This window comes from Capra hircus, unplaced genomic scaffold (assembly GCF_001704415.2).
Source record: "Capra hircus breed San Clemente unplaced genomic scaffold, ASM170441v1, whole genome shotgun sequence".
Lineage (NCBI taxonomy): Eukaryota > Metazoa > Chordata > Mammalia > Artiodactyla > Bovidae > Capra > Capra hircus.
Genome location: NW_017190073.1, coordinates 270869 through 283852, shown reverse-complemented (window position 1 = coordinate 283852; position 12984 = coordinate 270869). Strand labels below are relative to the sequence as shown.

At 37.6% G+C, this 12984-nt stretch overlaps 1 protein-coding gene across 4 annotated transcripts in view; it reads left to right on the top strand.

The window, feature by feature from the left end:
- The window catches only part of TMLHE (trimethyllysine hydroxylase, epsilon), a 71031-nt gene that overhangs the window by 26132 nt on the left and 31915 nt on the right, over window positions 1-12984 (top strand). For all 4 annotated transcript variants that reach the window (XM_018045047.1, XM_013976344.2, XM_005700536.3 and 1 more), the window contains one exon: window positions 8870-9046. In XM_018045047.1, the coding sequence (XP_017900536.1) occupies window positions 8893-9046 (154 nt within the window). In that variant the 5' untranslated portion in view covers window positions 8870-8892. The remainder of the gene's footprint in view (window positions 1-8869; window positions 9047-12984) is intronic.

Below are 12984 nucleotides of genomic sequence, written 5' to 3'. Positions count from 1 at the left end.
CCCAGCATTTCTCATGATGTACTCTGCATAGAAGTTAAATAAGCAGGGTGACAATATACAGCCTTGACGTATTCCTTTTCCTATTTGGAACCGGTCTGTTGTTCCATGTCCAGTTCTAACTGTTGCTTCCTGACCTGCATACAGGTTTCTCAAGAGGCAGGTCAGGTGGTCTGGTATTCCCATCTCTTTCAGAATTTTCCACAGTTTATTGTGATCCACACAGTCAAAGGCTTTGGCATAGTCAATAAAGCAGAAATAGATGTTTTTCTGGAACTCTCTTGCTTTTTCCATGATCCAGCGGATGTTGGCAATTTGATCTCTGGTTCCTCTGCCTTTTCTAAAGCCAGCTTGAATATCTGAAAGTTCATGGTTCACGTATTGCTGAAGCCTGGCTTGGAGAATTTTGAGCATTACTTTACTAGCATGTGAGATGAGTGCAATTGCGCGGTAGTTTGAGCATTCTCTGGCATTGCCTTTCTTTGTGATTGGAATGAAAACTGACCTTTTCCAGTCCTGTGGCCACTGCTGTTTTCCAAATTTGCTTGCATACTGAGTGCAGCACTTTTACAGCATCATCTTTCAGGATTTGAAATAGTTCCACTGTAATTCCATCACCTCCACTAGCTTTGTTCATAGTGATGCTTTCCAAGGCCCACTTGACTTCACATTCCAGGATGTCTGGCTCTAGGTGAGTGATCACACCATCGTGATCATCTGGGTCATGAAGCTCTTTTTTGTACAGTTCTTCTGTGTATTCTTGCCACCTCTTCTTAATATCTTCTGCTTCTGTTAGGTCCATACCATTTCTGTCCTTTATTGAGCCCATCTTTGCATGAAATGTTCCCTTGTTCTGTCCTTTATCAAGCCCATCTTTGCATGAAATGTTCCCTTGGTACCTCTAATTTTCTTGAAGAGATCTTTAGTCTTTCCTATTCTGTTGTTTTCCTGTATTTCTTTGCATTGATCGCTGAAGAAGGCTTTCTTATCTCTCCTTGCTATTCTTTGGAACTCTGCATTCAGATACTTATATCTTTCCTTTTCTCCTTTTCTCTTTACTTCTCTTCTTTTTACAGCTATTTGTAAGGTCTCCTCAGACAGCCATTTTGCCTTTTTGCATTTGTTTTCCATGGGGATGGTCTTGATCCCTGTCTCCTGTACAATGTCACAAACCTCTGTCCATAGTTCATCAGGCACTCTATCTATCAGATCTAGTCCCTTAAATCTATTTCTCACTTCCACTGTATAATCATAAGGGATTTGATTTAGGTCATACCTGAATGGTCTAGTGGTTTTCCCTACTTTCTTCAATTTAAGTCTGAATTTGGCAATAAGGAGTTCATGATCTGAGCCACAGTCAGCTCCCGGTCTTTTTTTTTTTTTTTTTTTTTTGCTGACTGCATAGAGCTTCTCCATCTTTGGCTACAAAGAATGTAATCAATCTGATTTTGGCGTTGACCATCTGGTGATGTCCATGTGTAGAGTCTTCTCTTGTGTTGTTGGAAGAGGGTATTTGCTATGACCAGTGCGTTCTCTTGGCAAAACACTATTAGTCTTTGCCCTGCTTCATTCCATATTTTGGCCAGGCCTAATTAATAAACATTTGCTTGATGCCAACTTTACACAGAACTGAGAACTTCTAGAGAGCCAGAGATGGTAGTCCATATCTTAATGTAAGATGTAGTATCCATTAAATATAAAATGAGTAAATATGACAAGTATAAATAGCTTATGCCATATGCAAATTAAGTTTATACTTACCAAATAATTAATTTCAAGAAAAATGCAGAGTTAGTCAAGAGTCAAGGAAACTTCTTTGCATTAGTTTAATTTTTAGCTAGATTTTGAAAGAAAAGATGGTCACTTAATTACAGGAGACTATAATTTCAGGCAGGAAAATGGCAAGAGTAGAAACTTCTAACCCAGATATCTAATAGGACAGGAGAAGATCATCTATAGTTTTGATGAGAAAATCATTCTCATTTCTTATGTGTGACCTATGTTGTGCTCACCAATAGGATATCTTCACCACTGCTCATTGATTTACTCAACGAGCATTTAATGAGCATGTACCAGAAGCCAGGCATTGTGATAAGTGCCAAGCACACAATGATGAAAAAGACATGTTCCCTATCATCAAGGTACTGTCTATAGCAAAAACACATGGACAATTATAAGACAATGTGATAAATGCTTTTAGACAACATATAGGGTGCTGTAAGAACAAAGAGGAAAGGTACCTAACCCAAACTAAAGAGTTACAAATGACTGCTTACAGAATCTTTGCAGAGTCATGAATATTAAATATGAATTAGGCGAGGGGAAAATGGGGAGAAGGTACGGGTGAATGTTCCATTCAGATGGAACTGCATGTACAACAGCTTGAAGGATACAGAGATGTCATATTGGCTACAGGTGGTACTGAATCACTTTTATCACTCCAAGGAAATGGTTCTCAGTATTTTAATTTATGAATCCCATAGAAATTTTGTTACAAGCTACAGATTCCATCCAGAAATGCAGAACTATACACACACACACATACATACACAGAGTTTTACATATCATTCCATGGATCCTAAGTCAAGTGTTCCAACTTCAGGTTACTGCCAAACAATAGCCCCATTTCAAAGTATCAGCAGTTGTTATATCATTTCTTATTTGTTGTTCACTTGCTGTGTCATGTCAGACTCTTAGTGACCCCATGGACTGCAGCACACCAGGCTTGCCTGTCCTTCACTATCTCCCAGAGTTTGCTTAAACTCATTTTCATTGAGTCAGTGATGCCATCCAACAATCTCATCCTCTGTTGCTCCCTTCTCCTCCCAACTTCAGTCTTTCCCAGCATCAGGGTTTTTTTCCCAAGAGTCAGCTCTTTGCACCATGTGGTCAAAGTATTGGAGCTTCAGCTACAGCATCAGTCCTTCCAACCAATATTGAGGGTTGATTTCCTTTAGGATTGACTGGTTTGACCTAGCAGTCTGAGGGACTCTCAAGGGTCTTCCCCAATACCACAATTTGAAAGCATCAGTTCTTCAGTGCTTAGCCTCCTTTATGGTCCAACTCTCACATCTGTATATGACTACTGGAAAAACCATAGTTTTGACTATATGGACCTTTGTAGGCAAAGTGATGTGAATGTTTGTCATAGCTTTTCTTCCATGGAGGAAGTGTCTTAATTTCATGGCTGCAGTCACTGTCCACAGTGATTTTGGAGCCCATGAAAATAAAATCTATCACTGCCTCCTCTTTTTCCCTTTCATTTGCTATGAAGTGATGGGACCAGATGCCATGATCTTAGGTTTTTGAATGTTGAGTTTCAAGCCAGCTTTTTCACTCTCCTCTTTCACCCACATCAACAGTCTCTTCCCTTTCTGCCATTAGAGTGGTATCATCTGCATATCTGAGGTTGTTGATGTTTCTCCCAGAAATCTTGATTCCAGCTGTGATTCGTCCAGCTCAGCATTTCACACAATGTAATATGTATATAAGTTAAATAAGCAGGGTGACAGTATACAGCCTTGACACTCTCCTTTCCCAATTTTGAACCAATCTGTTGTTTCATGTAAGGTTCCAGCTGTTGCTTTTTGACCTGCATACAGGTTTCTCAGGAGGCAGGTAAAGTGATCTGGTATTCTCATCTGTTTAAGGACTTTCCACAGTTTTTTGTGATTCATACAGTCAAAGGCTTTAGCATAGTCAATGAAGCAGAAGTAGATGTTTTTCTAGAACTCCCTTGTTTTCTCCATGGTCCAAAGCATGTTGGTAATTTGACCTCTGGTTCCCCTGCCTTTTCTAAACCTAGTTTGTACATCTGGGAGTTCTGCTGAAGCCTAGCTTGAAGAATTTTGAGTATTACCTTGCTAACATGTGAAATGAGTGAAATTATGTGGTAGTTTGAGCATTCTTTGGCATTGCCCTTCTTTGGGATTGGAATGAAAACTGACCTTTTCCAGTCCTGTGGCCACTGCTGAGTGTTCCAAATTTGCCAGCATATTGAGTGCAGCACTTTAACAGCATTGTCTTAAGGATTTGAAATAGCTCAGCTGGCATTCCATCACCTCCACTAGCTTTGTTTGTAGTAATGCTTCCTAAGGCCCACTTGACTTCACACTCCAGGATGTCTGGCTCTAAGTGAGTGACCACACCACCCTGGTTATCTGGGTCATTAAGACCTTTTTTGTATAGTTCTTCTGTGTATTCTTGGCACCTCTTCTTAATATCTTCTGCTTCTGTTAGGTCCTTACCTTTTTCTGTCCTTTAATCATGTTATCCTTATGTTAAATATTCCCTTGGTATCTCTAATTTTCATGAAGAGATCTCTAGTCTTTCTCATTCTATTGTTTTCCTCTATTTCTTTGCATTATTCACTTAAGAAGGCTTTCTTATCTCTCCCTGTTGCTCTCTGGAACTCTAAACTCAGTTGGGTAGATTTTTCCCTTTCTCCTTTGCCTTTTGCTTTTCTTCTTTCCTCAGCTATTTGTAAAGCCTCCTCAGACAACCACTTTGACTTGTTGCATTACTTTTTCTTTTTGATGGTTTTGGTCACTGACTCTCATACATATTTACAAACCTCTGTCCATAGTTCTTCAGGCACTCTGTCTATCAGATTTAATCTGTTGAATCTATTCCTCACCTCCATTGTATAATCATAAGGGTTTGATTAAGATCATACCAAGGTCTGGTGGTTTTCCTTACTTTCTTCAGTTTAAGCCTCAATTTTGTAATAAGGATCTCATGATCTGAGCTACAGTCAGCTCCACATCTTGTTTTTACTGACTCTATAGAGTTTCTCCATCTTTGACTGTAAAGAACATAATCAATCTGAGTCTGGTATTGATCTCCACATGTCTATGTACGGAGTGGTCTCCTGTGTTGTTGGCAGAAGGTGTTTGCTATGAGCAGTGCATTCTCTTGGCAAAATTCTCTTAGCCTTTGCACTGCTTCATTTTGAACTCTAAGGTCCAACTTGCCTGTGATTCCAAGTATCTCTTGACTTCCTAATTTTACATTCCAATCCCCTTTGATGAAAAATACATTTTATGGGGGTGTTAGTTCTAGAAGGTGTTGTAGGCCTTCATAGAACCAGTCAGCTTCAGCTTCTTTGGCATTAGTGGTTGAGGCATAGACTTGGACCACTGTGATGTTGAATGGTTTGTCTTGGAAACAGACTGAAATCATTCTGTCGTTTATGAGATTGTACCCAAGTACTGCATTTCAAACTCTTTTGTTGACTATGATGGCTACTCCATTTCTTCTAAGGGATTCTTGCCCACAGTAGAAGATACAATGGTCATCTGAGTTAAATTTGCCCATTCCTGTCCATTTTAGTTCACTGATTCATAAGATTTTGATGTGCTTGCCATCTCCTGCTTGACCACATTCAATTTACCTTGATTCATAGACCTAACCTTCCTGGTTCCTATGCAATATTGTTATTTACAGCATCGGACTTTACTTTCACCACCAGACACATCCACAACTGAGCATCATTTCTGGTTTGGCCTAATCTCTTAATTCTTTCTGGAGCTATTAGTAATTGCCCTCCACTCTTCCCCAGTAGCTTGTTGGACAGCTCCTGACCTGGGGGGCTCATCTTTCAGTGTCATATCTTTTTGCCTTATCATATTGTCCGTGGAGTTCTTGAGGCAAGAATACTGGAGTGGTTTGCCATGTCCTCCTCCAGTGGACCACATTTTGTCAGAATTCTCCGCTATGACCTGTCCATCTTGGGTGGCCCTGCACAGCATAGCTCATTGAGTTAGACAAGCCCCTTCACCTCAACAAGGCTATGATCCATGAATGGGTGGTACAGTTCAGTGACTTCCCTGGTGGCTCAGAGGTTAAAGTGTCTGCCTGGAATCCAGGAGACCCAGGTTCAATCCCTGGGTCGGGAAGATCCCATGGAGAAGGAAATGGCAACCCACTCCAGTACTCTTGCCTGGAGAATCCCATGGAGGGAGGAGCCTGGTATGCTATAGTCCATGGGGTCGCAAAGAGTTGGGCACGACTGAGCGACTTCACTTCTAACAATTGGACAGAGGTTAAGCTAAAAACCTTTAGTCAATAAGGTTTCCACCCTTTGCCATTGCAACTGTATGTGGATTGGGGCACACAAAGTTTAGGCTTTTCTTAAGTTTGCCTTGGCTTTCAGTTTCTGCCACACTTTACATGTTTCCATTGTGCTGGCAGAGGGCCTTACATTCCTCCAGGGACATGTAGATAACTAAGGCCTGTTCCAGTCTCTCCTAGGTATGCACACAGCCCTACATGTGTATACAGCCTTGCTGAACACTGGGCATGTGAGGGGGCTTTCCCAGGACCACTATAGCTGTCTCCTTCCCTTAATCCCCTTCATAGATTCTTGATTGTTCTGCTGGTCTATTCCTTGCCCTAACCAGTATGCCAGCTGGCTTTCCTGGTTTTCCTGTCCTGCTACACCTACTGCTGATGGAGCTGCTGGGTGTAAAGTAGGGATTAAAGCACCTCAAGCTAAAGCACTCAGATCCCTACTGTTCTTACCCAAGATTCAATCATCTTTCTTGACTAAATGCTTTTTAATTTGCTGGAGGCCTTTGATCAATTTCCAGGGTCCAAAAATGGTTTTTATTGATAATTTTGTCCAGTTTTATCATTGTTATTTGGGCAGAAGATTTTCTAAGCTCCTTACCCTGCCTTTTCTGAAGTCTCAACCTCAGATTCCTAAGACTGCATTTTGAGTAACACTAGCATAGGACTTTGGGGTTGGACAACTTGAATTCTTGTCCTACCTCCACACCTAATCATTATATGATCTTACAAATTAATTTAGCATCTCTGAGCTTTAGTTTCCCTTCCTTAAAAAGAGAATTGCAACATTGTACAAAGTCAATTTGAGGAGTATAGATATACTGCATTTTTAAACTGTTGGTTAGTTTCTCAGTAAGGATATACCACAGTTTATTCAGCTGTTCCTTCACTGCCCCACTGATAGACAATCTTATTTTCTATTTTGCTATTATAAACAAAACTATTATGAATATCCTTGTGCATACCTCCTTGCATGTGACAGTTTCCATAAGGTAAGTACTGAGATGTGAATTTGAGTCAAGAAAGTAATATACATATTTTTTGTATTATTTTCATAGAAACTTCCTGATTACCATTCAGTGAGTCATCATCAATTTATATTCACATTACCAATGTTTGAGAGCATGCATTTCCCCACATCATTTGAAAACACATGTTTTAATCGAACTTAAAAAAATTTGTTACTCTGATGAATAAAAAATGATATCTTAATACCCATTTCTCTTATTACTCCTAAAGTTAGAGGAGTGCATGCATTTACTGTTCACCGCTGGTGACTTTCCTATTGATATCCTTCAGTTGTTTTTCTACTGAGTTTTTATCCTAATGGTTATAAGGATTTATTCAATATACTGGGTATTAATCCTTTTATGTTAAAATATTTTTCCTGTTGTATTTTAACTTGTTTACACTTTGCAAAACAGAAGTTTTTTTATTTTCACATACACAAATTATCTTTTATGCTTTATGTGTCATATTAAAATACTTTTCCTTCTTCAAATTTGTCAATATATAATAGTTTTATGTTTTATATTTTACTGTATCCGTAATTTACTGTTGAAGCTGATATGAATCTAGAATCAATTTTTTCAAATATTCATTTTTTCTAAAACTAATGATTGAAAAATCTATCATTTTACCACTGTTGCAAAATGCTACCTTTAACGTATACCATATTTCCATATACACTTAGGTCTATTTTGGGACTATTCTGTTCCCTTGATTTCTTAGTCCATTTTGCATGAATATCATACTTTTTAAATGACTATAGCTTTATAATATATTTTTATACCTAGTAAGACTTCCCTTCCAAGCCTTTCTTTTTCTTGTCAAAATTATTGCTTTGTTAATTCTTGGAATTAGTCTGTCCAGTACATGAAAATTTTCATGGGGATTTGGGTTGGAAGTACATGGAGTTTTGTGTATTAATTTATGGAAGAATTTCTGTCTTTTCATTTTTGAATCTGCCCAACTGTGAGCATATTTTTCCATTCAAGTTTCCTTCAAGTCCTTCAGAATTTCTCCATAGTTATCTTCTACATTTTCATTTATTCCCAGATACTTTATAGTTTTTATTCCTGTTATAAATTTGAACTCAATTTACCCTGTCTAAATGAATAATCTGATAAAGTGTTTGATATTTTTTGGTAACTTTTTCTTTCGATACATCTTCAAGCTAACAGGAAAGTTGTAAGTATAGTACAAGGACCTCCTTTATATCCTCTAGCCATGTTCATTTTCCAAATTTAGAACTCTAATCTGTTTTGAGTTTATCTTGGAAACCTGGTGACAGTATAAGGTATGGACTTGATTTTATAATTTTCCAAATGATTATCAGTTGTCCCAACACCATTTACTTAAAAAGTCATATTTTCCACAGTGATTATATGTATCAGTTTTTACTAATCAAATTTCTATGTGCATTCATGTATATTTTTTGACTTTTTATACTCTTCTGTTGTTTTGTCTGCCTATTCCTATACCAACATCACACTATTTTAATTGTAGAAGTTCCATGCTATATATATTTTTTTTTTTTTCGAGAAACTGGCCTGTCTCTTTATTTTTCAGGAAAGCTTTTATACTTTAAGTTGTATATAGAGATAAATGTAAGAAGTCCATGCTATACTTTAATAGTAGGGGGCCAGTATCCCTCACATTGCTCTCGCTCATTTGTTGGTAGAAGACTTTTTGAATGGAGTTTTCTGAATCCAGATTTTTTAGTTTTCCTAAATATTTTATACATTTTTATAGAATAAATAACGTAATAAATGCTAATAAAAGAATGTGATCTTTTCCCTAGAACTGCAATATGCTAACAATGTGATGCGCTTTGATTATGTCTGGCTTCGAGACCACTGCCGCTCAGCGTCTTGCTACAACTCTAAGACTCACCAGCGTAGCCTAGACACTGCCAGCGTGGATTTATGTATCCAGCCAAAGACCATTCATCTGGATGAGACCACACTCTTTTTCACTTGTGAGTGGACAGGAGACATGGTCTTCTTTGGGTACTTCTTTAAAGAACAATTGTTTTATAAAAAATGGTTTGCCCCTTTACATAGTAGGATATTCTTTTAGTTACTCTTCCTTTTTCCTTTCTTTGGCAGCATTTCTTTTGTGTACCTTTTATTTTTCTTCTTAAATTAAATTGTTATAATCTACAGCTAACATCATAGTTTTGAAAAATATTTTTCCACCTTTATTGAGATATATTTGACATATCTGTATATATTGTGAGATGATGACCACAATAAGCTTAGTTTACACATTCATCACCTCACATAATTAGCACATTTGCATGTGTGGCTAGAGTATTAACAATTTACTATCTTAGTAACTTTCAAGTATACAATACAGTATTGTTAAGTATATCACTGTGCTATGCATTAGATCTCCAGAACTTATTCCTCTTATAACATGAAAATTGTAGCATTGATGAACATCTCCCATTTCTTCAAACCCATAGCCTCAGGCAACCATCAGTCTACGCTCTGTAGACAGTATTTATCTTTCTCTGTCTGACTTACTTCACGTAATACACTCAAGGTCTATCTATCAATGTTGTTGCAAATTGCAGGAATGCCTTCATTTTATGGCTGAATAATATTCCACTGTATTTATATACCACATTTTATTTGTCTATTTATGCATCAATGAACACTTAGGTTGTTTCCACATCTTGGCTATTATAAATTGTGCAGCTATGAACATTAGGGTGCATGTATCTTTTTGAAACAATGATTTTATTTCCTTTGGGTATATGCTCAGAAGAGGGATTGTTGGATGATATGGTTCTTTCATTTTTAATTTTATTCCAAAGTGGCTACACCAATTTAGACTCCCTTCGACAGTATAGGAGAAGTCTCTTCTGTCCACACCCTCACAAACGTTTGTTGTATGTTGTCTTTCTTTTTTTGAGGAGGGTAGTGACATTTGAGTTTCTTTTTTTCTTTATTTTTAATTTGAAGATAATTAAATGTTGTGTTAATTTCTGCCTATGTTGTCTTTTTGATAATAGCCATTCTGACTGATTTGAGGTGGTATCTCTGATTTGCATTTCCCTGACGATCAGAGATATTTAGCATCGTTTCAACTAACATCATCTATAATGGTGAGGCTGAACACATTAAACATTTCACTTTCATTCTTATTTAACACAGTTCTGGAACTTCTAGTCATTGCAATAAGGCAAGAAAAGAAATAAAATTCATATATATTAGAATGAAAGAAATAAAACTATATATTTGTGGTTTTGATGGAGGGATAGATATGTAGACCAATAGAACAGAAAAAGAAACTGAGAAATAGAATCACACAAATATAGTAAACTGATCTTTGACAAAGGTGCAAGAGCCAGTCAATGAAGGAGGATAATCTTTTTAAGTAATGATGCTGAGATAATTGGACACTCATAGGCAAAAGTAAAAAAAAAAATAACTTCAACCAAAATTTCACACTTTATACAAAAATTAACTCAAAATAGATCATGAACGTAAATGTAAACATAAAGCTACAAAACTTCTAGAGAAGAATATAGGAGAACATCTTCAAAACCTTGACCTAGGTACTGACTGGCACTAGAACTAAATAACTTTCAAAACTCAATATAAGAAAAACAATCCAATTAGACAATGAATAAAAGGCATGCACAGACGTTTCACTGAACGGGATGTACAAATGGCAGATAAACATTTGCAAATATGTTCAGCATTATAAGCCATTAGAGAAACAAAAGTTATTAGCACAGTAAAATTTCACTATATACTTAAAATTTTTAAAAAATCGTGATAACACAAAATGCTATAAAAGATTTGGAAAAATTCTATCAGTTATACACTGCTGCTGAGAGTATAAAATGGTATGGTTACTTTAGGCTTCCCTGATGGCTCAGTTGGTAAGGAATCTGCCTTCAATGCAGTAGACCTGGGTTCGATCTCTGGGATGGGAAGATCTCCTGGAGAAGGACACGGCTACCCACTCTAGTATTCTGGCCTGGAGAATTTCATGGACTGTATAGTCCATGGGGTCACAAGGAGTTGGACACGACTGAACAACTTTCACACACACACACACACACACACACACACACACACACACACACACTCTGGAAAAGTTTGCCCGTTTATTAAAAAAAAAAAAAAGACTAAACATGCAAGTAACCATGTGTATGTGCTCAGTCACTCAATTTGTGTCTGACTCTTTGTGACCCTATGGACTGTAGCCTGCCCGGCTCCTCTGTCCATAGAATTTCTCAGGCAAGAATACTGGAGTGGGTTGCCATTTCCTATTCCAGGGGATCTTCTTGACCCAGGGATTGAACCTGGGTCTCCTACACTGGCAGGCAGATTCTTTATCACTGAGCCACCTGGGAAGCCTCCTGGGAAGCACGTACTATACAACCAGCAATTGAACTGATAGGCATTTATTCCAGAGAAATGAAAACTTATGTTCACACAAAAACGTGTACATTAATGTTCACAGCAGCCTTATTTGTAACAGCCAAGAACTGGAAACTACTTTAATATCCTCCAATGTGTGAAATGTTAAACAAATCATCCACATAATGAAAAACTATTCAGTAATAAAGAATGAAAGATTGATATGCATGATAACTTGGGGAAAGCACAAAGGAATAACAGTGAAGGAAAAACGTAACTGCATGATTCCATTTATGTAACATTCATGAAATAACAGAATTATAGAGATAGTGAACAGATTAGCAGTTGCCAGGAAGAGAGGAGGAATGGTGTGGCTTTAAAGAGGTAACATGAAGGAGTCTTGTGGTAATGGCACTCTGGAGTATTTTGACTATAGTAGTGGTTACATAAAGCTGCACATGTAATAACACTGCATTGAGCACACACACGCACACACACAGAAATAATTATGTATATAACTCACAAGATCTGAATGAGCTCTATGGATTGTATCAATATCACTTTCTAGGTTTTGATATTGTACTGTGGTTGTACAAGATGTTAAACATTGGAGAAGGCTCAGGGAAGGGTGCATGAGACCTCTTTTATCTATTTCTTTGTGACTTTCTGTGAATCTGTATTTCAAAATAACAAAACAGTATTTGAAGAAGAAATATTTATTTGAGTACATTTTACTACTGATTTTTCTACAATGAAAAAAAATACCATAGATAACACTTAACTTTTCCAGCAAGTATACTGGAAGATGACGCTGTTAAAGTGCTGCACTCAATATGCCAGCAAATTTGGAAAACTCAGCAGTGGCCACAGGACTGGAAAAAGTCAGTTTTCTTTCCAATCCCGAAGAAAGGGAATGCTTAAGAATGTTCAAACTACTGCACGATTTCACTCATCTCACACACTAGCAAAGTAATGCTCAAAATTATACAAGCCAGGCTTCAACAGTATGTCAGCTGTGAACTTCCAGATGTTCAAGCTGGATTTAGAAAAGGCAGGGAACCAGAGATCAAATTGCCAACATCCATTGGATCATCGAAAAAGCAAGAGAGTTCCAGACAATCATCTACTTCTGTTTCGTTGACTATGCCAAAGCCTTTGATTGTGTGATCACCACAAACTGTTGAAAATTCTTCAAGAGATGGGAATACCAGACCAGGTGACCTGCCTCCTGAGAAATCTGTATACAGGTTAAAAAGCAAGACTTAGAACTGGACATGGAACAACAGACTGGTTCCAAATAGGGAAGGGAGTACATCAAGGCTGTATATTGTCACCCTGCTTATTTAACTTATATGCAGGGTACATCATGAGAAACGCTGGGCTGTAGGAAGCACAAGCTAGAATCAAGATTACTGAGAGAAATATCAATAACCTCAGATATGCAGATGACACTACCCTTATAGAACAAAGCAAAGAAGAACTAAAGAGCCTCTTGATGAAAGTGAAAGCGGAGAGTGAAAAAGTTGGCTTAAATCTC